The 27913-nt window shown below is 36.5% G+C and overlaps 1 protein-coding gene across 1 annotated transcript in view; it reads left to right on the forward strand.

Moving 5' to 3' along the window:
• WDR7 (WD repeat domain 7) overlaps window positions 1-27913 on the forward strand; it is a 273398-nt gene that overhangs the window by 80649 nt on the left and 164836 nt on the right. Inside the window, exons 17-19 of the mRNA XM_016223510.2 lie at window positions 722-820; window positions 3308-3426; window positions 5289-5412. Of these exons, the coding sequence (XP_016078996.1) occupies window positions 722-820; window positions 3308-3426; window positions 5289-5412 (342 nt within the window). The remainder of the gene's footprint in view (window positions 1-721; window positions 821-3307; window positions 3427-5288; window positions 5413-27913) is intronic.

Genomic DNA, 27913 nt, shown 5'->3' on the forward strand with positions numbered 1-27913 from the left:
GAAACATTTATCTGGTAACATAACTTTTGTGTGGGGGGGGTGCATTTATTTTATATGGATTATAACATTCACAATAATTACTCTTAGAATATAAAGCTTTTGTATAATAAAAAATAGTTCTTGAACTCCAAAGAATGAAGCTATGTTAGGATTCTTCTAACAAGAGTTAGGTGTAGTATATCTATTCTTTATAAATTGGCCTATTTTAAATTGAGTTTTTATAAAATGAGTGTGGAAGATTGAAGTGATCTCAGTGGATATTGGTTTGAGAGATTAAAAAATAATTTATAGGTAATATTAGAAAATTATTAGAAGAAATGTAATTGACATGAAGACCAACATAAACTTTTCATTACGTGATACATTTTTAAAATTGAGTTACATTTTCGCTAATTTTTAATATGTTAACGTTTTTCACTGTAGCCTTAGTTGTTTTAGAACTGTTTTTGTATTAGTTAATACATCATTCAACTCTAATATTAAATGTATTTTGATTTTAAGAGGAATTTGAACTACACTGTGATTGCTGTTCAATAAAATATATCATTCCCCTGCTGTAATCCTTAGTGACCATCCGTCTGATTAAAACATCGTTTTTCAGTTCTGCATTTACTATATTTTGCCAACTTTGTTTCTCATTCCTCACTAATACTGAGCTTTTTTCCAGAAACTGCTGTACCTCAATTCTCTCTTTTTTATTTCTCCTATTTTCTTCTGCAAGTTCCTGCACCTGTCATTTCCGCTCGGTCTGACGCTGATCACTCTGGCTCTGACCCCACCTCTACTCCTGCTTTCCATTCCTGTTTCTTAGTAAATGAAGGTATTCTCTCTCAACTTGCTAACAGCTTTCTTTCAATCTGTGCTTTATTCTAATTTGACGTGTTCTTTTTTATCTAATTTATACATTAATCTGCTTGATGATGTATGAGAGATAAAGTTTCCACTTTCTAGCTTTATTTGGTAATGTTAATGATCAGGGCCAATTATAAAAATGTAATGTTACTCCTGGCTGGAGTAAACCACGTTTCCTGTAATCTAGAATACTGTTAAAGAGGTGCAGAGATGCTAACCTTTGATGTGCAGTGAGTTAAAAGGTGCACTAGTTTTCATGATGATGTTTGTTTTTCCCTGTGATCCCTGGTGTTAGAGCTATCAGTTTATTTTACGTATACCGTTACCTGTTTACCTCATGAGAGACACACTTTGCTCTCTGTACACACCATGTGCCAGTAAGAGGGGGATATGATAGGTCCCTTAATTTCCATTCTTATTTGAAAAGTCTTCAGAATGATGATTAGCACCAGTGACTATAGACAGATAGGAAGTCACCTATTTTATCCTACTTACTATTTCTCTTTCTGGCCAAGGCAAAAATTGGTTTTTTAAATTTTAAGATGTAGTTAGGCCATCATTATTCTTGTGGAGTTACACTAGTGGGAAGTCTTTTTGGACTTCTGAAAATGTGAATGGAACCCACAAACCTTTATACCCCACTAGGATTATTTATACTGCCTGGAAGCTTAATGGAACATATCCACTCTCTTCATTGTGGGCTCAGTCTTCACCGGTTTGTATAATGTAAAAAGGAGGAAATTTATAAAATCTCAAATGTAACCCAGAATAATGCTGATTCGTCACTAAAAACCAATATTTCTAGTCCATTGAAATAGAAAGAGAGTTGCAATATCTGTAACATACAGAGCCCATGTTTGAAATACTACTCCTTTGAAAAGAAAACCTGGGCACTGAAAAATTTAATGCATTTTTTTCTTTGGTTTTCCTGTCAGAGACCTGTACTAAGGTTAGTATGTTAAGAGTGGATTTTAGCAAAAATAATTAGGGTCATCTTTGTTAAGCTATTGTGAAATATAGAAATATTTTAATTAAAAAATAAGCTATTGACTTTGCAGAATGGTAAGAATCATCATATTAAAATTTAGCTCATAAATGCACTCCATACTTTTATGAGACATTAAAATACTTTAAAAAATTATTAGGTAGTAATTTATATTTATATATATATTTATGTGTGTATGTGTATATATATGTATATATACATATCCCTCTGTTGAAAGTAAATTATAATCTAAAAATGCATACTCATCACCTTAATTAATATAATTGTATATTTTCAGTTGAAGAGAATTTCCCTACTGACAGGATGAATCTTTAGATAGGTAGCTGGTCCCTCACTCTCACACTCTTTTTTTACAATCCCAATAATCATTCTGAGGTGGGGTTTTTGTTATTATTTTAGAATGCTACAGTTTAGATTATTTTAAAACATTGATTTGCTGAAATTCTATGATTAAAGATAACTCACCTTGTAATAAGGTAGTAAACAAGTGGGTTTTTTTTTGCATTCTTGATTGTTTATTTTTAAATGTTACCCCAGGAGGTAATGGTAATTATTATATATAATTTATATATATATAATTATTATATATAATTTGGGAAGAATGAGGCATTTATTGTATATATATTTTTCGGACACCTTTAAAATAGGGTTTCCATGATTATTTAAGAATGTCTGGATAGTAGTACTTTTAAATATTGTGGTGGTTTACAGTGTTGTCTTTCTTCTTCATATAATCAGGTTATGTATTGTGGATTAGAATTTTGGAAAACAATATTTATTCCCATAGAGTTAATTAAACCTAAGATTTTGTAAATTTTGGATGATGAGCCTTTTATTTTGTGGAATGTCTGAATGCATTTTCCTCTCAAAATTAGTGTATGTTACTTATTTCAACTCTGATTGTGATTAAATATCTGAGTCACTTTCTAAGAAGAGGGATCAATAAGTACCTTAATTAAAGGCCCTCTGACAGAGAAGGGGACATCTTTGTTGACTGACATGATGTAATAGATAGAGGGCCAGGCCTAAAGATGGACAGGAACCTGTCTTTGGATGTCTGTGTGAATGCCCCTTTAACTGAAAGTGGCTTCAAGTCTGTAGATATGGTGCCTATTTATTTCTATGCTTCTCATCCCTGAATATGTGTTTTATTTTAGAGGGATTTAATGTGTTTTCCATGTAGACCTCTTAAATACGTCACGCAAAAATTTATTTTTATTTGTTTTAAGACTTTGAGAGTTCTTATAAGTACCAGTTACATGGTTTAGAGATGAAATACATTTGATATAAAATTCTGTACAAAAATAGCTAGTAATAAATTGAAATAATTTATAACAATTTAGCAGATCTGCCTTTTTCTTGTTTCTGGTGTACTTACATAAATAAAAATCTTTGAATTAGAGAATGCCAAAATGTTTAACATATTTTTAATATATTACGTTTTAATAGGATGGAGCCAGCTGGCAGCTATGCATTGTGTTATGCTGCCAGATCTGCTGGGATTGGACAAATTTAGGCCTCCGCTTCTAGAGATGCTCGCTCGGAGGTGGCAGGATCGATGCTTGGAGGTAATATTGAGGTGACATGGATAGAAAACAAAAACATTAAAAAATCACTGGACAAGTGTAAATTTAAAATAAAATGGTTAATGTTTAATTTCTTATCACCTATTTATTATGTGATAGAAAATATGGATTTATGGTTTTTTAGTTTATGTAATAAACAGTAATGTTCCTGCTTACATGTTTCTTTACTTTTTTTTTAACCAGTGAGTATTTGATAAAGAGTTTCATATATTTTATGGAACTGTTTCTTTTCTTTTTTTTCAAATATATCTTTATTGATTTCAGAGAGAGGACAGGAGGGGAGAGAGAGAGAGAGATAGAAACATCAATGATGAAAGTCATTGATCGAGCCCGCAACCCGGGCATGTGCCCTGACCGGGAATCAAACCCCGATCTCCTGGATCCTAGGTCGACGCTCAACTGCTGAGCCACGCCCGGCCGGGCAGGAACTGTTTCTTAAGTACTGGTTTCTATGCAGATTGTACACATGCATTCACGCACACATGCCTACACCCAGGTCCTCCCAATCACACACTCAGGTATCATCTCACCAATCAAATTCTAAGAATAGCCATAGTCCAGTGGAAGGTACTGTGTTATAATAAAAGGAGAAGGTCTTTGGAATAGAAGAGACCTGGATTTAAATATCAGTTCTGCCAATTATTAACTTTGTGACCCTGAGCAATTTACTTAACCTGTTGGAAGCTCATTTGTAAAGTGGGGATAATAATATGTTCCTCATGGGATTGCTGTCAGGGTCAAATAAGGTGACACAAGTAAAACAGTTAGTGCAGAGTCTGACAAGTCGTAGGGGCTCAATAAATGAGAGCTATTATTTTGTGTTAATGGACTACACTCTATTAGATATTATTTGGCATATAATATCACCAGGGACTTGGAGACTTTCCTTATTATGGCATTTCAAATCTATAGAGTTGGAGTAGTTTGCATCACTCAAGATTTTTAATTTATCAAATGTAATTAACATATTTGCTTCTTTCCTTGTCTTCTCTCAATTACAAGTGGAACTGCAGCATACTAAAATTGTCATGGTTTTGCATTGAATAATATTTGCATTCACTTCAAAAGTCAATTATAGTTAACAATTTTTGTTCAAACTCATATCAGATGCTGCTATCTTTTCAATTATAAATAATTAATTAATTGGTACATCACTTGACAGTTGACTAGCTTATTTAAACCCATGCGCGTGGCACTTTTGCCAAAATAAAACAAAACTAAACTAAAACTGCAAAACAACAGTTGTTATAAAAGAAAGACAAGGAAGAAAAATGTAGGTAATACAATTTTGAAAACTAGTGTTCTTCTGTAGGGCTTATGCTGTTACACGAATTAGGTTTGCTTATTTGTTGAAAACAAATTGTTTAAGCATGTCTTAGGTTTGTATGTTTGTGTAAACAATACCTATTTAGTATATATATTATAAGAATTCACTAGATAAGTTCAAATTTCTTCATGCTAAAAGAGAAAACAAATTTAATAGTTCTAATGACTTTTAACAATATATATGTAGAAATTTTAAAATTGAAAATGCAAAATTAAAGTGCAAGAATGTTTTAAAAGCTTTTGGAAAATGATAATTGAAACCCAAAGCTGATTAAATGTTCAAACACAATTCAGTCTATTAGTGTTGAAATATTTTTCGGTGAGAACAGTAATTAAAATGTCTTTGATTTGTGGGCATCCAATTTATTCCATTTTAAGTCCTTAATTCATTGCTTGGTTAGTCGTTTTTGCCGTGTAAATAAATGTGGTTTATATATTTTCATTCTGAACTTTCTGGTTATTAAACACCTCACTGGCTGATCTGCTTTTTTTCACATTGGGATCTGTGGTCTTCTCAGGTCAGAGAAGCAGCACAGGCCCTGCTTCTCGCAGAGCTGAGAAGAATTGAGCAGGTGGGACGGAAGGAAGCCATCGATGCCTGGGCTCCTTATTTACCGCAGTACATGGACCACGTCATGTCTCGTAAGAGTTCTCATACTTATCCACAAAGCTTTTCATGCTCGATAGGAAAGCACCAAAACTCACAAATATGTTTGCTACTACCTGTCAACAAAAGTGAGTCTTTCACCTTCAGGTGAAAATAAAGATCTTCCAAATCCTGCTCATTCATTTTATGAAATCCCTATGGTTTGGAGTTTGGTTAGGAAACAAACAAAAAACCCCAATAGTTATATACCAAGATGCTCACTAATAGACTGACCCCTTATAAAATTAATCCCCTCCAAAATCCTACCCTATTTAACACTAGCCTCAGTTTCTGCCCATTGCATGATTATGCTTATCGTGCCAGCTTGTTACGTATTGATCTGATAAGCAAGTGCAGACACAGGCAGATGCTTTCCAAGCTGAATCCTTCAGAAATCAAGATCTTGTAGAGTTAGACCAGTGTACTGTTGAAAAAGAGAACATTAGCAAGGGTTTGACTGGTGGATTTTTCAAATGAGTATACTTTGAAGGGATTGGGAAAGGCCTGGGGGAAAATTGTTGAAATTATAAATATTTTTTGCATAATGAAACCTTTGTAAACATGCTGCTAGGTCAAATGTGCGCTGAGGAAAATTCGTATTTGTGCTATCATCTCTTCATTTTGGAAAAGTATGCTTCATTCAAGTTTGGCAGTTGACTCATTCTTCATTTTCCTAAAGAATTCAGAATTTAAATTTTAATCTGTTTAAGATAAAATAAATCAGTTTTACTTTTTTTAAGATAAAGTCTCAATGAAACTTTGCAAAAACGTTTTACTCTGGGAATTTGGCCTGGGTTGTAGGTGGATTCGTATTAAATGACCTTTTGCCAATACCAGTTATTTTTGTTAATGAGATACTCATTGTACACGTCAAGAAAGACAATACATGATTGGATAAGAAGGAAATGAAAACCAGATTCAAACAGGATTACAATTATCATAACTGGTATAATTCGACCAGATGTTTGCCAGCAGTGACTGTAGTGGTGGTTTAATTAGGTAGGTGACCTTGGACACTTAACCTTTTTTAGCCTCAGTCTTGTCACAGATGAAGATAGTGAGACATTATAGGGTTATTTGAGGATGGAATGAGTTAATCTTTATTAAGCACATGGAATTGTGCATAAGCCATGGTAAGCACTATATATTTGCTAAATAAATACATTCATAATCTGTAAATGCAAATATATACATTGCACATATAACCAAAACATCACAAATTAACAGCTCCAGTTAAAATTTTTTTAATCTGTTTAGTCAAGACTATTTACTGAGAAACAATACGGTCTAAGGAAGACACCTAAGATCAGCACAGCCTTGCGTTCTTGGCAGTTTGGGAGGAGAGGTGCCAGTAGCAATGGTGGTGGATGCCATTTTATTTTATCTTTGAACCAAGAGAATGCGTTGGGTAGAATGTAAAGGCATTATGTGATCACAGGTTACTCCCCGAAGCAGTGATAAACATGTACATGTTGCTGGGCCAGATGTCGGCCAGAGAGTCCAGAGAGGAGGCAGTACAAGTAAAATAACGGCACATCCTCCCATATTGAACACTTTCTCTGTCAGGCTTTTGTTATGTACCTGGTCTGTATTATTTCACTAACTGGTCGCACTAACCCTGTTAAGCAGGCACTATTATCACTACCACCCCCACTTTTTCCCCCCAAATGAGTTAATTGAGGCCAAGAGAGATTAAAGCACTTCCTGAAGGTCCCTCAGTTACTTAGTGACTGTCAGACTACAGACCTCATTATCTTACCCACTGTTTATTCTGGCTTGCTCCCTGCAGCTTCCTTAGATTTTAAACAGAGTTGGGGTATAGGAATGAGTAGGTATTTGGCTTAACTAATCTTGCTTTTAGACAGTGTCATTTTTAGCCATTTTAAGTTTAACAACAGCAACAAAAAGGAGCAGAAATATAACTAAAAAATTACTCTTAATGGTCCGGTCCTCATTGTTGTTTAAATAAGTATAAACTAGATGGTTCTTGGTCAGAGTTAAACCTTTCCATTCATGTAAATTAAAGTCCTTGGTATTTAGTTATAGGGTCCTGGAGTACTTTATAATTTAACTGAATGCTGGCTTACTTAAAATTTTAATCTTATCACTTACTACAATTGTATTTTTTAGCACAAGAATAAACAAACAGGCATTCTACATGTAACTAGAACATCTCGCTCTAACAGCTTTGCTATAATATATTAATCTATTCTGGAACTTTTACATCGACTGAGTGTAAAATTAGTTTTAATTTGCTTTACTGGGAGCTTTCTATTTTAATAAAAGGATGTCAAGCTAAAGGAGCAGGGATTCTGAGTGTGTGAAAGGAGAAGAAAGCATCCAGCAAATGAGGAATGACCACACAGGGCCATGGAACAGATTTGCTGTCCGAAGGGATCAAGAGGTTATGGAGCCAGCTGGTGGACAGCCCACACCTGCCATCAGCATGCTTGTAGTGAAGACGCTTCTGCCATTGTCATTAATGTTTAAGGAGATGGTTATTGTAGCAAGTTGCAGCATGGAGCAATCTTTTAGAAACCTAAAACTTATTCTAGCATAGGAATCTTCTTATTCACCAAAGTAGGTAAAATATTAAGCAATATATCTGGTAAATACACCACTCATCAGATATTTTCTTATAATTTAATCATCCTACGCACTTTTAAATTAAAATATGCAATAATTGCCTAAGCAATATTGGCAGCTCCTAACTTATGACTGAGCTTGATTTAAGAGTCCCTTGGCTAGTTATTTGAAACTCGGAAAATGCTTTTTTCTGAAGAGCAGAATGTCATAGTGGGCTGATAGACTGTGATAGCCCTTCGTCGTAGAGGTGAGAAGTCTGAAGTTTAAAGCAGCCAGCAACTTTCTCTGACTTCACAGGCAATAAGGGATTGAGCTGGGATGTAGATGACAAGTCAGCTGGTCATATTGTCTCGGGTCTTCTGGAATTTTAAGTGCATTATGCGTTAAAAGCCTTCTGTGGGTTTGTCTGAGAACGTAAGGAAAGCAGTGGGCCAGAAGCCAGTTGCTTTTCTTATGACTGTTGAGAGCACTGGAGAAACTTTGGACAGCACCCAGCACAGTATGTAACACAGGTAGTGAGTGTTGGCTGGCTGGCCCCTTTCCTTTCCTGTGCTGGATTCTGTAGTTTTGGTCTCCTTGTTGTCACTGCCTCAGAATTCACCTTGATTTATATTCCCCAGGGACTCTGGCAGTAGACCAGAAATCACTGGGGAAGAAAAGGAACAACAGTCCAACTTAACTGAAAAGCCAGTTCACAAATTTTTACTAAAAGCAAGTCCTAATTGAGTGGTATAAGAATTTTGTTTCAGGTAGTGGAGCTCTGTCCTTGAACCTGTTAGGAAACATTCTGTCCCTTACAAATACAGTCAGTCTGTGTGCTTTTAATGTCTGCTTCCTGATAGCAAATGTGAGGGTAAGTACATTGTGATTCTTACTCTCACAGTAAAGGGACTGGAGTGATAAATAGTGCACACGTTCTTGTAAAGCGACATAAATGCTGTAAATGTTTTCTGAGATTTCACTCTTTAGCATGTATTTGCAATTACTTGTGTTACAAAACACTTGAAAATTTTATTGGTTATTCTTAATAAGGAAGAATTAATGCTATTTTATGCTGTTGTATTATAATCCGGATGAAGATAAAATGTTCTAAGTTGTCTCAGATTTATTTTGAAGTGAAGATATTTTGCATAATCCAATATTATGTATTTCTTATATGTGACATTCCACGTGTAGCATTTTGATAATTGACTTTTTTATGAGGTCAGGCACCTGCTATTTGGTGAAATATACCCACACTTGCCCTTCATTCCAGGCAGTGACTCCTTGAGGTAAACGCTGATGGTTCCTGATTTCCTTTGGCCTGTGATGCAGAGTGACCTTACGGGGCATGAGGTCGCAAGCGTAATTATTTCTCGTACATTGTATTCTGCTTGCTGACAGTGGCTCACCAACTCCTTTAATTTCAGAAACATTAAACACATAAAAGTTACTACCATTAAATAAATCAAAATCTCTTCTAAAGAGGGTGCTATGGTAATTTTATGCAGTTATGGCCGATACAGTATTAATTTGCAAATTTATCATCTCAGATATTGATAGAAGGATGTGTAGCACATCGTGTTTAATACGTATTGATGTCATCAGAAAGAACAATCCTTTGTTCCTATCGAGTCCCTGCCTTTTTAGCTTCCTTTTGTGTTAAGGTTACCAGGGTTAGGCTCGTCTTTTTATCCCCTTTGGCAACAGAATAGGATTTCTTTGTTCATTGAGAGACACTCCTAGTCAGTGTTTTGGGTTTGACTTTCAACAAGCCACACTGTAGTACCTGGAATTGAAGTCACTTTTCTGATGATTGTAAATTAGTGGTCATTCTGAGCACAAGTGTGGATGGACCAACAATATGCAAGAAGGTAAGATGGAACTATATGTTATAGTAGAAAAGTATATTGTAAAAATGATGTAAATATTAGTGCATTCTCTGGTAGGCATATATTTTCAGAGTTTGCTGGTAGAAGATGGGGAAAGGATAGGGAGGGGGTTGGTAAATATCATTTAAGTGAGCCCCCCTCTCCCCTTCCTCAAAAGGCCTTAAGCTACATAGTATTCCTTCCTCCTTTCTTTTAAACTATGCCTCAGTCATTTGGAAGTCTCTAACAGCCTTCTTAGGAATGATTGTCTAGATAAAAAAAAAGTTAACCCTTTTTGTTGTAACCTTTCAAAATGTCTCAGTTGTAAGAGCTGTTTTGGCCTGTGATGTAAAACTACCACCACTTGCTTACTGAAGAGAGTGGACCTGTTTATCTGAACTAAAAATACCCACTTTGAGATGCCTCTGGCGTTTCATCTTCTGTTTTTTAAAAATAATTTTTCTTTCTCTTTCTATTGTCTAGTAATTGTTCCCAGTGTCTGCTCTTGGGCTATTTTGTCTCAGCCCTAGGAGCTTCTGCCCTGTTTTCTAACTTACTGTTCCCAGGGTCCTGGGAGTATAGAAGCCAGGTAACCAAACATATGTGAGTTAAATATAAAATAAGAGTAAACTGGCAAAGAATAGTTCTCTCTAATGAAAAGAATCCCCATGCTTCAGTGTAAGCAAGCACTTTGTGGTGTCCCTGTTGGCTCCTCACGTTCTGCTGACTTGACTATTTCCTCGGGTCTTTTGTTGCATTCTGGGTGTAGCTTTCTTTTTGGTGAAAAATATTCTAATTAAAATTGGGAAAAGGGAAAATCACTTGGTTGCTCATAAAGAACCGATAATTCTTAAGTACCCCTTGTGTAATGAATGCCTGCTTTGTGAGTTAGCTGAAGTGAGAAGATGAGGTTTCCTCAGGAATATCTAGGAGTTGTCTTACGTTGTCACAAGGCGGTGGAGATGGTTGTGCATTGTGATTAGAAAGGGAGTGAAATTGCGACTAAGTGCCCTACATGAAAAGCGCTTCATGTTCTGGGGAACTTTCATATTGTGAGGCGGCAGGGGTTCGTCTGGAGACAGACTGTCTTATGCAAAGCACACTGTATCTGTATTGTCTCTGTTTGCAGTGTTTCAGTGGGACCTGAGGGATTTGTTCCTCTCTTTTCTTCCAGAATGTCAGAGCTGTTGAGCTTAATTTTAAGCACTCTAGGCTGATCATGTATTTAACAGCATTAACCTGCTCTTCTTATCTGTGTTTGGCTACTAACCTAATGGAATAACAATGAAATTTCTTCTTCATCAGTCACAACTATCTAAAGGAAAATCCTTTAGTTTCACATGACTTGAGTTCTTGGAGGTGATTTTTAATATTCTTGCAATTTTCCTTATATCCTTTTTACACATCTTAGAAATGAGAAGTGGTAAATTAAAAATGAAAGCATTACTGGATCAATTGGTTGGACTTTCTAAGTAATAAGCAGAAAAGTCTGTAATCAGGCAGTGCTGCAGGTTAGGAACTCAGCAGGATGAAGTAGGAAAAGTCGCCTGTGTCAGAGGTGCTGTGACTGCGTAGCCAGCGGCCTGGCTTCGGGTTGTCAGGAGGAGCCCTGGGACAGTGCCCTGGCCTGTGGGACAGGGCAAGGAGTGGAGCCTAGGGAAGCTCAGTAACTTGTTCCTTGAGTCGCTGCGGAGTCGCGGTTCCATCAGGCGTGGGCTCCGTGCCCGCTTCTTCCCTCTCACTCCACGTGGGGGACCTGGCTGTCCGCTGGCCCGTGGGAAGCTCCTGGCGATGAAAGGATTTGGAATAATTTGTTGTTTTCTCCTGCCCCTTCCTTCTCTTTCGGGCATCTCTTCTAGCGTTGCAGTTGGTGGCAAGGCCCCTAGGAGGCATGGCTGGCTTTCTCTGAGGTGTTTCTGCCCTTACCACCCACTGTAAGAAGCTGAAGGTACTTAAGCCGATGAAGACTACTTTATAAAAGAAAATCTCATTCCACCTGTGACACATTAGTGTGGTTTTTTTTAAATGGTGTTCAAATAGAAATGCCTGATATACCTTTAGCTAAGGTCCTAGTGGCCTTTGCTGTAATAAATGACCTAATATTAGTTGCTATGAAGAGTATGATATTGATTTGTGCCATTAGTCTCTTGCTGATTTGCTGAAGAACAAAAATGTATAATGCTAATGGAAATAGAGTACTTTACAAAACACTGCACATGAATACCGGAACATGTCTGAAATAGAACCAGTGTCTAGTAAGCTTTTAAATATAAATTTTCTTCATTCTAGGACAGATTATTACAGTTCAGATACTCAGAGTCCTCTTCAACTTGCTGTTATAGAGCAGAAAGCTGACTGATAATCTTATGATGTTTTAGATCTTAGACACTGAATATGCACGAATGAATCCAGTTTTCATTAAAAGTGAGACATTTATAATTTTATACCCTATTTCTAATTTTCTTACCTCTTTCTATTGAATGGATATTACATGTAATTGCACTGTTCTAATATTTTAGTTTGAAGCCTAGTTATCTGCATGTGACAATAGATTTTAGAGTCTGGAAGGAAAACAGTAATTTAAAGCTATTGCAAGAAAATGATATGAACCAATATATTATCTGTAGTATTTTTATTATAATAGCTAATGGTGGATTTTGTTCTAGTGTTATTTATAAATTCTGGGATTAAAGTGATGAAATCATGTTAAAATATCTTTGCTTAATTCATTTTCCCTTCCTCTTTATGATTTCTTCAGGAACTATGATATTTTATATTTATTTTTCCTTAGTAGTATTGTCATAATGATTTATTATATCTTCTATCTATTTTCATTAAGCAGATTTTGATACAAATAAGTATTTTAAATGTGTTTTAATATTTATAAATGGTTTCATTGTGCATGACATTTTCAGACTTGGTTAATATTTTAGCACTTCTGGTCCACAAACATGAAGAAAAAAATTTGTTTTATTGGTTTGAGCACCCGAATTGACCCCAGCAAGATTGAGATTGATCTGGTTTCTTTCAGCCTGTTAAATGCCAATCCAGTCATCTGTAACGGTACTTAGTATTTTTGTAATTTTTCTATACATACTTTCTGTGTTTGTTCCATAAATCTTACCCATCACTTGAAAAGACTTTCCTTGCTTGATTTAGAGATGAAAGAAAACAACCACAACCACCTATTTTATGGCTGTCGTTTGAGAAATTGTGTCTACAGTTAATGTCAGTGCTATAATCACAATTCTTTTTTGTAATTCTTATGAAAGGACCTTACATTTTACTAGGAAAAGATGGTGAGACTGATATTTGAAATGTGTACTTGGACTAAGGAACACTCAGCTTTGGGGACAGAGATCGAAGAGGGGGTTATGAAGACATATAATGACATTAAATCCCTCCGATAATTAAACGTTATTAAACGAGCCTGGCATAGCTTGTGGGTACAAAGAGGTAAATTACATATTTTGAGATACTTTTCTGTCTCAGGCATCAAGTGCAGGCTTTTTCTTTACTGTCTGCTAGGGGTGGCCAGCAGGCATTACACTCAGGTGGTGTTTTGTTTTGCTTTTTGCTCCCCTCCCCCACGAAAGCAAGGGTCAGACTTCATACTATCAAAGTCTGAAGAACTAAACTTGAAGTGAATCTCTGAATTCTGGGTGATGGGTCAAAAGTGGGACATTTGTAGCCCTTAATCTAAAGTGTCATGGCACTTTTTATAAAATATCCACGTGAGGTTTAAAGTGACCACATCATCTCCAGTGTGACCTGTTATTTTAGGATGTGATCAGGAATCTGAGACCTCCTAAGGTCGTCCTCTATAGATGTTGGGTGGGTACTTGGGGCCAGATGCCTTTCCCATTCCATTTCATCACTGCTCCCACTTACGGAGAAGAGATTCGAGCATAATGACTCCCAGAAGGAAGGGTGAGAGGCAGGAAGGATGAGTTCAAAGGTGATTTTCCTAGGCTTTACTCCCCCTCGACCAAGGATATGTATTCATTCACTTCAGAGTTTCCCAATCAGATCACAATAAGCAGGGAGAAAAATATTGTGGTTTTTTCCCCCAAAGAATTCTTCTGATGATGGATAAACAAGTAGTTTGCTGAACCGGATCGTTGGCTGAGAGTCCAGTGCAAAGAGGGGTACCGGCATTTGGCCGCGTGTCCTGCCTCGGCACGCGTTGGCTGTACCCCGGAGAGGTCATAGGTGCCGTCCTTGTCCATTCCAAAGGGGGGCAGGGAACAAACCCCTGTTTCTCAAACATTTTAGGTAGTAAATTTATATGTAAAACCTTAACCAGAATCCCAGTATAGAAAACAGAGTTCTTTAAAAAATTGAAGACTTTATTTAGGCAGCAGTTTAAACCTTCTTTTTTTCTCTTTTAAGTGAAATTTTTTTTATTTGTGCATTAAAAACCTCATGCTCTTCTTTTGTTTTCTGGGGTTCTATGTAGCACAATTAGAAACTAGTTAAATATTTGTTCCCTAAATGCCTCTTGCTCTAATAAATGATCCATGATTTTCCCCAAACCCCCCCAAAACATGCAGCAATACATGACAGAGTTATAAACTTTTTCTTATATACAGTAATTCTTAGAATTTATCATGCAGGACAACTTTCAGTTTGTACAGATATATTCTTGCTACTTCTCCAGCAGATCAGTGTGTTTTTAGTGGAGCTAGCAGAGTGCAGCACAGTGTGTGCTTTAAAATACTGTCTGAAATAGTTGTCTCCTGGAAGCACAGAGACACTTTTGAATATACTACATAATCTTTGAGACATAATTTATTATTTTGATTTAAAATGTGCTAACTTTTTAGATCTGGATTGGCCAACTAACTGGTTTTAGGACATATTTGTTCTTATGTAACTATAATTGTACAGTGTGAATATAGATTCATATATATTCAGTCATCTTTTAATAGCTGTGATCCACTTGATAGTCCTCTATAATAATCACTTTTTGCCCACATGACTTAATAAATCATCATTGGATAAGGTTTACCCGTTAATTTAGATATTTCCCTCCCCCCAAGGCATAGTAAGTACAGAAATGTTTCTGCGATGTGCTACATATGGAATAAGTAAATGGATTTATATTCCCTGTCAAAAAGCATGTTACTTGAGTTTTGATTTTTTTTTTTTGCACTAAATATTTAAAAGATGCATTGGCAAGAGACTTTGTTTCAGGTTAAATTTTTGGTTGAGGAATTCTTTATGTAATTCTGCACATAGTTGCTTCCTCTTGGCCTGTGGCCTTGTGGTGTGCATGAAGTGATCGTGATGCACAACAGAAACATTTGTTCTTGAAGTGGACATGTGACACATGAGCTGGTAACATAGGTGTTACTATTTTGGTTTTTTTTTGCTTTGGTCCAAAGCGTATTTAAATGCTTCTTATAAAAGTAGGCTTACCTCTTTCCTTTCTATTAACTGTGCGCCACACAATCTGGGTAATGATTGTTGGATGCGTAGGGGTTTGGGGGGAAACCCCACATCAAATAGGGAATTGAAAACCTTTCTACTAATTAGTAGATCTTGATTTTCTCATTCCTCTTGGAATTGCTGCATAGAGATGTCAGGATGGTTTGTGAAATGATCTGCTTGAATACCAAATATAACTTTTTAGACTAGTTTTCGTAAAAGATAAATATGTTTTCCTCTTCAGTTTGTGAAACTTCTTACTTTGGAATAGTTTCAACATGAGTAAAAGTGATGTAGTGAATCTCTGTGTACCTACTGCATAGCTACAGCAGCTACTAACATGTAGGCAGTCTTATTTTATGTCCTGCCCTCTAAACACCTCCCCCACATTTGGATGCAATTCTCAGGTGCGACGTCACCTGATCTATGATTATGTCAGTTACAAGAACTCATTTTTAATAAAAAAAAAAATAACTGATACTATTAGAATGCTAGAAACCCGAATTTTTAAATAGTGTTTAATAACTTAGTGTTCGTATTTCCCCAGTAGTCTCATAATCTTTTTGTTTATTCAGTTACGGTTTCAAAAAAATTCATGTATTTCAGTTGGTTTATATGTTTCTTACATTTCCATTAATATAGAAGATTTCTGTCAATCAATCACCTGTCTACTTATCTCTCGCCTCCTCTCCCCTCTCTTTTTCTTTATTGTTTTTCTTGCGATTTGTTTGTGGAATAAATTAGGAAGCTTGTACTGTGGTGATCCATGCAATGTAGGTAGGTAAAAGTACTTGTTTTTTATTAAGTTTATTGGGGTGACATTAGTTAATAAAACCATACAAGTTTCAAGTGTACAACTCAGTAAAACATCATCCGCACACTGCATCATGTGCTTATCACCCAATATAAAGTCTCTTTAGGTTAAAATGTGCTAGAGTGATCTAGAAGGAAACACATGGAACAGAAAGAAATTAAAAGGAAAGGTAAAAAATAAAGATCATCGCCAAATTTTCCACTAGTAGTCTGAAATGTTTTGTGTGTATGTGTTTAATTATGGTCAGAGGAAGCAAATCAAACTGTAACTGCAGTCCTAAGGACTGAAGAGTCTTTCCTTTGCTTGAATTGTAATAGTGGAATCTGACATGCAGAAGAAATCTCCCTCTAATAGTTTATTAGAAATAAATGGACATTTTAAGGATTCATTCTTTGAGTGGTGATGAATTAGTTCCACACAGTTTTAAAAATCTAATTGCCACAAGACAGATATAAATAGGATACATAGGAAAAGGGGAAGAAGCAATGAATTCTCCTTTGAAGACTAAATTCAGTAATATTTTCCAGTTGCAAATTTCTTTACCTGGTTGGCGGTCATTCTCAGAGTACTATATCTCTTCATTATAGACTTCCCCCATTTCCAAAGAACCCCATCTGGTTGATTCATCAGAATAGAAGTTTATGTCTGTCTGAAAATATACCAGTAAAATCTTAAAAGCAGTGCTAAGTCATTTGACCAAATTGTGTTGTGTGCATACTTGACTCGGAGCATGACATTGTAGATGCTGGATATTTTTTTAAAAATGAGATACTATTTATTTAAATTTCTCCATCTCCGCTTGGATGTTTATAGCCACTTCAAACCTATCATCTTTATAATTTTTTCTATTTTTTCTACCACTTTTTGGCACTGCTCTTACTTTTATCTCTATGTCCTAGGGAAATATACACTAATTTTGGAAATGTTTCTATAATCTACTGTATGAGTGGTAATTTAGTAATGGATCAAAGATGGTAAATTTCCTTGGTTAAAAGTATTTTATTTTTAAAAGATGTCACAATTTTATTTTAGTGGTATAATAGAAAATTTAATCATAATTAATCACTGGAGAAAGGATCTCAATCAGCCTTGGGGGGACAGCACATTTCTATCGATAATAGTGGTTATAGGGTGGGGGCAGGGTGCGTTGATATTGATAAGATTCTTTTGAATAAAATATATCCCACTTCACCTGACTTGGAGGTTGTGACTTGGGTCTTTGGGAATCATTAGTCCAGAGCAGTGCTTCTTCACCCAGAGCAGTTTTGCAGACTCCCCATCCCCACACTTGACAACATCTGGAGACATCTTTGTCACAGTTGGGGGGGGGTGTGATACTGTCATCTAGTGACTAGAGGCAGAGAGGCTGCTAAACACAAGCGCCCCCCCCCTCCCGAATTGTTCAATGCAAAGTATCAGTAGTAATGAGGTTAAGAAACCCTGGGCTAGAGTAATTAAATTTCTAAGGGATAGTGTGTATATGCTTGAGTGATTGAGGATGATACGGCAGTGAGTAGATGGTAGTTTCCAATGGTGTATGTGTGTGTGTATATATATATATAATTAAATTACCTAGTTTATTTCAATTTAGTATTTTCTGTTTCTTTTAAGAAAGACAGTTTTCTTAATACTGTATTACATACTTGTATCATAGACTTTTTTATTAATAAGAATATAAAACAGATATACGTGGGGCATATGCTAAAACTTCATTTATGAACGCTCTGCATATTTGCTTGTAGAATTGCTATCATAAATAATAAAAGACTAAAAACAACTTTAAATGTCCTCATCAATCTATATATCATAGCGTATTTTCGATCTTTCCTCTCTCCTTCCTTCCCTCCCTCATTCAACAGCTATTAATTAAGTGTTAAACATAGCTGTGGGCACTGGGGAACATGATGATGCAGGGGTTAGTCATGGTCCTGTCTTCGTGGAGCTTATTTTCTGTTAGGAAGGCAGGTGATCAACTGAGCAATAAAACAGTGTGGTAAAAGCTGTACTGTAGAGACCGTACAGAACAATGGGAGTGTCAGCAGAGCCAAGACCAAAGCCATGTAAACATGGAAAATAATTACGTTATTGGGACATGCTGGGGCTTAATGTAAAAGAGATGTATTCAGAGGGAAATACTAATAAAACTTTTTTAAGGTTGAAGCACTTTTAACTGTATAAATCTGTCTAAAATTAGATATTAGAATTTGTATTTTTGCAATGTAAGGGTAAATGGAACAAGACGACATTACTTCAGTTAAATATTGAGATCACATATTTGTATCCTTTATGTAAAATTTTGGTTCTGCTTTTTTATTCACCAGAATTGTGATTACTGAATACTCATTACAAATATACAATTAAACAATTATGACAGTGTTGCTGGCAATATGCTAGGTGCTGCGGAGGTCCTCCAAGAGCTGGGAACACTGAGATATGATACTGCTGTACATGTGTTTCACGTAACATTTAGTGAAGCATTCGTAGTATGGAAAGCACTTCTTAGAACAGTGCTTGGTACATAGCAACATTATGTATTTTTCTATACTGGCCACTATTATTTTATTGTCATCATCATTATCACGATCAGTAAAGAGTACTTGGGAAGAATGTGTAGGCCAGCCTGACAGCACGGAGGTCTGCGCTGCTTACGCTGAGAGGGAGCGTAGTTCTAAGGCCTGCTGTCGGGCACTCCGGTGGAGACTAGCGGTGGGCGTGGGGTGTTTGCAATAGCAGATAGCCTGCATCCCCACGACATCAAGTAGATCAGGGCCCTTCACTTACCCTCTTTGAAGCACAGTTCTTTATTGTTAGCCTTCTCTGTAAATCTCAAGTTTCTTCAGTGATAGTTTACTTTAGTGGCTCTGTACTTCCTTTCATGGCACTTCCCGCCCCACCCACCCCTGCCACCAGACTCGTGCTCATGTTTGAGTCCAATCTAAAAGTGCTGCCTCATTTAAAAACGTATTTCTGGTTTTATTTTTATTTGTGGGACTGGGTTAAAAAAAGATCGAAGCTTACATTCCCTGCACATTGTAGTATCCACTATCTTAGTACTCATCTGACTCATTTTTCATTCTTTTTAAACCTTGATTGCAAGTTAATTCTTTAAAAGCTCTGCCAGAGGCAATGATTGGTGCGCCCATAGTTAATTCAGCTTTCTGTCCCCCTCTAAATCACGGGTTAGATATGAATAGTCTTTAAAATGAATTGTGAGATTTAATCAGTGTAATGTGGAATAACGATATGCTGCTGTGGGTGCGTTACGCCCGTTACAGTGTATGGAAGTTTATTCCTTCAGCAGTTTGATGCCGTTTTGTCATGTTTCCAGGCTGAAGTAAATATATTTCTTGTACCTGCTTACTTAGTTTTCGTTGAGGTTTACCATTTTACTTCTTCATATTTATTGAGACATCATTTGCAGTTCCTTATGATCATGGAGCCATACACTCTTCATAAAAATTAATGTATGTAGTAAGCACTGTATTGAGAACTTCTTGCGCCAAGGTCCCGGACCTTATGTTTGGTCCTCAAATGACCCAGCACCAAGCTTTAGCAGGAATTGACTGAAGAATAATGCCAGTATGTTGCTCAAATTATTTCAGCATTAGCCATAGGGAACTCCTTTAAATTGTCTCCAGTGTCATTTTGATCCAATCCCATTTTTTTTTAAAGTCACTTCCCTGTTTTCTGGCACAGAACACGTTCCCCACTCATCTTGTATTCCCCCTGCTTAAGTCCTAGAATCAGCCATTTTTCCAAGGTCTGCATTTCCCTCTAAAGGAGGTATTAGAAATTAAGATCTGGGTGCTGGGTGTGCTTGTTTTGCTGGGATTTCACCACTTCTAGGCCCTCTCTCTGGACAGACTGGGAAACATATATGTACATACTAACCAATATATCCCTACATACCTATAATTATTTCTGTATCTCTCTCCATGTATGTTAAAATAGATATGAATTCATACTGTATCTCCCACCACCACAGGATTCCTCTCATGCTTTTGTAATTTTTTTTCTCTGAGTGTAGGAAACCCGACTCTCATTATCTATAATGGATTTACTTGTTTTTTTCAACCTTCGTAGACATAAACAGTAATTTAGACTTGCTAACCCGTATCTCTGTGAAAAATCAGTTTACCAGCTAGAACACAGTATTTGTGTATAGTTCTTTTTGTCTTTAGCTTTACAATAAGCAGTGTTGGGCCTTTTTCCCCAGTTATGTAGGTCAGCTCCTTTTTTCTTTACACTCTTCAGGGAGGTTATGCCATACACTTATAATGTAGTCATATGCATTTGTCACAGGCTGCAGTTCATCCCGGGTTCCCTGGCATTCTGGTGAATTCATTTTTTAAAAAAACTTGCATGCAATCAAGTTTACTCTTTGGGTACATAAGCCTTTGAGTTTTGACAAATGAATAGAGTGAGGTCTATCATCACAGTACCATGCAGAACATTTCCAGCACCTTGGAGAGTTCCTTTTGGAGCCTCTGTATAATCAGCCCCACCCCTACCCCACCAATCCTTGGCAACCACTGATCTGTTTTCCATTCTTATAGTTTTGCCTTTTCCAAAATTCTGTATAAGTGGAATCATACAACATGTAGCTTTTTGGACTTGGTTTCTTTCACTTAGCAAAATATATTTAAAGTTCATCCATATTATTGTATGAATCAATAGTTCTTTTTTGTTGTTGCTAAATAGTGTTCCCTTATATGGCTGTCCCAAGGTTTGTTTATCTGTTCACCTACTTAAGGACAACTGGATTATTTCTAGGTTTTGGTGGTTATGAAAAAGCTACAATAATTATTCATGTTTAGGATTTTGCATGAACATAAGATTTTAACTCACTTGGGCAAATACCTAGGTTTGGAATTGCTTGGTCATATGTAAGTGTGAATGTAATTACAAAACAAAACAAACAAACAAAACACCAAAAAGGCCTGCCAAACTATTTTCCAAAGTAATTAACATTTTACCTTCCTAATAGCAAAGATTGTCTGTTTAGGTCTTTGCCCAGCTTTTTCATTTTGTTTTGCCGTTGTTGTTTTTTTTTAATGGTTGGGTCTTAAAAGTTTTTACTATATACTAGGTACAAGTCCTTTAACAGATATGTAATATTAAAATGTTTTCTTTCAAGCTGTGGCTTGTTTTTCATTCTCTTGACAGTGTCATTTATAAAATAAATTTTTAGATTTTAATCAAGTCTAGTTTATCAGTGTTTTCCCTCATGGTTCATACTTTTGGTGTTGTATCAAAGAGTCATTGGCAAGCCCACGATTCTGCAGGTTTTCCTCTTTCTTCTGGGAGTGTTACAGCTTTACACTTGTCTCCTGACTTGGTCTTTCCGTTAATTTTATCTGCAGGTAACATTCTTACTCGTTTCACCCTTTTCCACATAACATATCTCCCAGCTCATTCACTTACCGTCTATACTTAACATGGCTTAGGAGTCTTGCCCATAGTCTCACAAGCTGCTTGTTTACTTACTACCCACACTTAATACTTCTTACGGATTTCACCCATCTGAATGTTTTTCTTATCTGTAGAAGAATTAAATATTCTCAAATAATGAAGTCAAAGCACATCACAATGTTTATCTAAGTTATTAGTGTGAAGAAATACTTATCACCAATGCCTTATAGTGTGATCCTGTAGCGTCTTCCCGCCAATTAAATGTGTCATCTACTAGGATGATATTAGAACAAGATTCCTGTGTCTTAATTTTCAAATCAATTATTCATTGTGTGTTAAGAGATTACAAGATCAAAAGCTTTCCCACTTCTGTGTGTGTGTTTGTGGATATTTGAAAATAACATAATTGGCCATAACAGAAGTCACAGGATATATTGATTCTTTGAAATGTAAATATTTGCTCGAGTGTTTTTGGCTTTAAGTAGCTTATATGTAAACAGATGTTTTAAGATGCCTGGAAATGTAGCTCTAAAAGGGGGGAAGCGATGCATAAGAAAAGTTTAGAAAGACAAATAAATAGGTTCGTCAAATAGGATCAAAGTTGAATATTGAATACTGAGGGAAGGAAAGCACTTCGAGAGAAAAGCCAAATTTGGCAATGGTGATAATATGAATGATACTAATAATGTTATTTATTGAGCACTTACTGTATCCCAGACACTGTGCTAAACTGCCCCTTGTATTCATCGTTGAATTTAAGGGATAATGTACCATTTTTTATTTTGTATTAGTGTAGACTAAACTCTCTGTCCCCATAATTGTCTTCAAAGAGCTGCTTCTGACTGCACAGACTGAACTCCTGGACTGTTCTGATGACGAGAGAGAGAAGTTACAGGGTTCCTCGTACCCTAAAATCTCGGGCTGCTGAGGCCCTTGCTCACTGCCACTGCAGGGGCCGCAGCCGGCGGCCCGTGGTCTCCGCCGCCGCGGGCTGACCTGCTCTCGCCGCCGGGCCGGAGCCCCACGGGACCCGAAGCGTCTCCTGCCCCACGCGCCCTGTGAGCCCCCTCCCCACCGCCCCGGGCTCCGCCCCAGCTGGCCCCGACCCTCCTCCTCGCCTCCTCACGCTCCTGTGCTTCTGTTCCCCGCCCTGCCTCCTGGGGTCCTTCAGCAGTGTCCCCGCCGAGCCGGGTGCCTGCAGAGCCCCTCAGCTCTCCTGCCGGGAAGTGGTTTGTGACCCGTGCTCATCCTCACCCGGCCCAAGCAGAGTCGGTTGGTTTTTCTTCGGTGGACAGTGTGTTTTCACGTGCGCACTTACAATCTACGTTTTCCACATGGCTATTTCTGTTGGCGATTGAATCTCCCCTCCTCGGCCTTCCCTATGTTCAGAGCCCCCCCCCCTTCTGTACGTTTTATGTGAAAACAACTCTTCATTTTCTCATTTATACTGTCTTTATTTTTAAAAAGTCAGGATCAGCGGTTTTCAAACATTTTTTAAAAAGTGGTAGCCTTTCTTCAAATGAAAACTTCTAAACTGTGTGTGTGTGTGTGTGTGTGTGTGTGTGTGTGTGTGTGTGCGCGCGCGCGCGCACACGCTCCCGTGCCTTTTTGTTACCTGTGCTTTTGAGTCCTTGGCTACTCTTCACGGAGAGATCTTTCTAAAACACAAAACGTAGTATTTCTCATGCTTCAGTTTTGTCAGTGAGTCCCCACGGCCTCATTTCTCATGTGAGCTGCTTGGGAGTTAGGCGCTGTCTTTTCCCTTTCCGCCCCGGGAGCTGGTGCGGGCTGGGCACACAGCACCCGGCTGCTCCACGGGTGCTTCAGATGGCGAGGGAGCTTGGCATGGTCCCCTGCCTTCGGCGTTCTCATGGCTTTGCCTTATTATAGTGGCGTGCTGGCCTCTCACTCAGATCTCTCCCACCTTTCAGGCCCGGGCCAAATCTTAACCTCCTTATTTTAAAGCTATCTTAGCTTCAGCAGCCTTCATCAGTTTCTCTTTTTATGATTTCTAAAGTTACTTATTATTATAAAGAACAGTGTACCTATTGTACTATATTTATTTATTTAGTGCACTGCTTTTGTTACCACTTGGTGGTGTCACCTCTGCCTGGGTAATCCTAGCAAAAGAATGAAAATTCATAGAGCGTTTCAAAGGTACTTTTTTATCCAAGAGAATATACTTTGCTCAGTTCTGAAATGTATAGTTCTGCTTATTATTTGGGTTTTTAAATCAGCCAGAGTTTATCATTTTAAGTTTATTCTTTAGTACAGTTGTGTGTCAAGACTGATTTGCCTTTGTTTCCCAACACGTTGTAGGCTGAACAATAAATCTTTGCTTTATTGTGTCTTCTGAAACCAGAATTGGTGTTGAGTTAGCTCCCAGCCAGCAAATCAAAAAGAAATCTTTGAAAAAGTACATGCAGTGAATTAAAAGTATTAGGCGTGATTTTGACCATGGCTCGTTTTCAGGTTCTTGTTGGGAAAGAGGAGCAGTAGTGAAACCTTATACTTTTACATTAATGTTCTGTTGATGCCGTACTTCCTGTCTTTTCTATTTCTTGTGAAATATTCAGTAAATATGTTTCTTTTGTTGTTCTCATAATTGTTTATATTGCATTTTATATGAGAGCAATTTTCTTAAAAAATATAAATGCTGTTTAGGAAAAGAACATATTTTATTTCTTTAAAAATAACCATCAAAGCATACTACCAAATGATTATTATATTTTTATTCAGGCTTGAAGACAATTTGCTTCAATTCGCTTCAATTTTAACAATATTTTTTATTTCTCTAATTGGTTTGTAGCCTTTAATAAAGTAACTTCTTTTTGCTCAATTGAAATTATCTTGAGTTAGAATAAGGGATAAATGCCCCCAACGTTTCATACAGAAAGACTTTTCTCTGAGACATCTATGCTGTTATATTTTATATTTTTGATGCTGTTGCCCAAGGAAAAGTGGATCCTGTGTCTTTAATGGAAAGCAAAAGGTTATCTTTCTCTGGCCTTTGTGTGCTGATGTGGATGTAGGCAGCCAGACAGGCACTGTGTGCAGAGAGACTAGGGAACTGGCTGTGGATCGATAGAAGTGGTGTGAAGTGAATTAATGCGAGGCAGGCCGTCTGTCTGTCATAAGGATTGCGGGGAATGTGGGGCAGTGTGGTCAGTGACTGCAGAGATCTGCTTCCAATAAATTCAAGCCTTCTGCCTGAAAATAAACTCCCTTCCTTACTGTTAAATTTTACTTTATTCAAAGTAAATGCTCATATCAAATTATTGCCTCTTGTTTATTTTTATTGGACCACTAGAAACCACAGTTGTGAGAAACTGGTGAAATAAAAATACTGCTGTTCTTTTAGATCCATTTTTTTGAACTCACTAGAAATTTATATTACTATGGAATGAGAAATATAATTTTTGTTAATATTTATAAATATTCTGGATGTATTTTTCTTTCTGAGTCCTAACAATATTGTTTATCGCTTCCATCTCATCTTTAATGAAATAATAAAATTATAATGAACTCAGCTGATTTTATATTCTAGTATTGGTTAAAGTGCTGTATTTTAAATGTTACTCTATTAAACTTTAGTACTTAATCTTTGATTATTAAGTTAATCACATGACACTGAAGTCTTCTGAGTTCATATTATTTATCATTAGTCAGATATTATCAGCCAGCACGATGAAAATGATTTTAAAGGCAATTTACAAGCTTTTGAAAGATAAATTTTAGAATAATATATCTGATTTTACTGGTGGGGAGAGAAAAATACAGTTTTATTACATTGATTTTGAAAATGGTATTTCCATATTTTCATTTTAAAAAATTTTAAGTGATTAAAAATGTTGCATATAAATGGGAAAGTTATAAAAATAGATCACAATGAATAGTAATCTAAATATTTAGAAATCTAGATGACATGAAGATCTCGTAATAGTCTTCCTTGCCCTCTCTTTTTCTTATTCTGCTACTAGCCAGAGCCCCCACCACCCACTCCCTGTCTGAGCTGAGTCCAAACTTTCTCTTACCTATGTTCCCCTTCCTTTCATCCTGATTCCCAGTATGGAACCCATTTATAGACCCCTGTTGTCTGGCATAATGTACATTCATTTTTTTCTGTATTTAGGGACTGTTTTTTGAAGTATCTCACATCTTTCGATTTTTTTGTGTGTTTTTTTTTAAATTTTATTTTTGTTTAAAATATTACAGATGTCCATTTTTCTCCCCAATGACCCGTTCTACTCCATCCCTTCCCCCTCCCCAGTTGTGTGTGTTTTTTATTCTATCCCTTTACTCGCTTTATCTCTGTATCATCTCTATTGTATCTTTTTAGTGTATGTTTTTCCCCAAAGCATACTTATTATTTTCTAGTATATTTAATAACAGAATTTGTGTCATGGGATTGAAGGTGTACAGTTCTATTTAAGGTGTATTTATGAAACCTTTATGAGATGTTCATTACTTCCAAATATTATGGGGATACCCAAAAAATAAATAAATCTTAGATTTAATGGCATAGTTTGACCAGTAAGTTCACGTACATCAGGTTGATAAGAAAATAGCGAAGTACCACCATACAATGAATTGGTGTTTATAATCCTCATTATCAATATGCAAGAAACTGAGGTTCCATGTAAATATTTTCCAAGTGGACTCTTCATATTTCTCAGGAATATTTTGTCATCTTATTGACAGTGGTTAATGATGAAGTGATTTTTATGTTTCAAAAAGTTTAGTTTTTAATACCAGGAAGAAAGTAAAACATTCTATTCTAGTCTTTGTGTTTCATGGAAAATAGCATCATATTCTGGCTTAATCCTCAAAATCCTCAGTTCTCTTTAGTGACAGTGGTATGTAGTACCTTTGATGATTCTTTTTTTAAAAGATTTATTGAAGTACAATTTATATAGTGAAATTCACTGTTTTCAGTGTGCACTTTTAAGAGTTTTAAATAAATGTGGATGGTCACTCCCACAATCAAGACACAGGTTATTTTCATTCTAAAATATTTGCTCAGTGGATTGACTTTGTAGCCAATCCACTTATCATGCCCTTAGCCTCTGGCAACCACTGCTTTGATTTCTATCCTATAGGTTTGCCTTTTACAAATGTCTGCTATAATATCCACCTTTTATCGCAAGATAGTAATATAACAGTAAGTACAGTGGCAATTAGAAATAGCTATGTTATAGCTGGGAATTTTTTTAAATGGTATAGTTCCTTCTTTTGCAGATAATGATTAGGATTAAATCTCCTTTGCTCATCTTTTACCATAGCTTTATGATCCAAAAGTTCAAATGGAAAAGTTTCTATCATTTCCTTAAAACAAACTGCTAAAATACATTTTAGATGGTCTGTGGTTTGGATTTGAGACTTGCTTGCGGTAGTCATTTGGTCTTCCCACTCCCAGTGTTTCTCACCTTTATATCTTCCAACAAAGTTAGGAATCTTAGGTGTTCTGTTACCATCAAATGCCCAGTTTGCCTGAAGTTAGGATATTTAGCTGATCTTTAAAAAATAAAATATATATCATTTTGAAGTAACCAAATCAGTCTTTTTTTAATGACTGGTAACAAAATAACCCAGAAATTTTGATTGTGAGGACTAACAGAATGAGTTACAAATATGGTCAAAATCCAGAATATAGTTGAATTTTTAAAAAAAGGAACATCGCTCCTTTTTAACACAGAAAATATTCATGACAAATTTTGTTTTCTTATTACATAATTGTCCTCTGTGGCTCTTTTCCCCCCGTTTTTCTTCAGCTACAGAAAAGTAACCAAGAGAGTATACAGAAGTGGATTGAATTCCTTGGTTAACCTGAAATGTTAGAAAAGCTTTTTAAAACAGCTTTATTAAGATATAATTTGCATGTCATTAAATTTGTCCTTAAAATGTATAATTCAGTGGCTTTTAGCATATTCGTGGACCTGTGCAACTGTCGCCACAATCGGTTGCGGAGCATTTTCATCACGCAAAACGAAACTCTACCTATAGTTTCACTCCTCTTTTCCCCACGTGTGTGCCAGCCCTAAGCAACCACAAATGTTTTTCTGTCTCTTTGGATTTGCCTGTTCTGGACATTTCAACATGTGGTGTTTTATGACTGGCCTCTTACTTCTTCATTTCCTTGTAGTGCTAATTAATATTCCATTTTATGAATATATCACCATTATCAATTCATCTATAAATTGTGATAGATTCATATATTCATTCATCAGTCGATGAACATTCAGATTTTTAAAACTCTTTGGCTTTTATGAATAATGCTACTGTGAACACTAATGTACAAGTCTTTATGTGGTCCTATGTTTTCATTCCCTGGGAGTGGGATTGCTGGGTCATGTGGTAGCTGTGCTTAACCTTTAGAGGAACTGCCAGATTGCTTACTGTTGAGTC

Source organism: Miniopterus natalensis, chromosome 7 (assembly GCF_054644295.1).
Source record: "Miniopterus natalensis isolate mMinNat1 chromosome 7, mMinNat1.hap1, whole genome shotgun sequence".
Taxonomy (NCBI): domain Eukaryota; kingdom Metazoa; phylum Chordata; class Mammalia; order Chiroptera; family Miniopteridae; genus Miniopterus; species Miniopterus natalensis.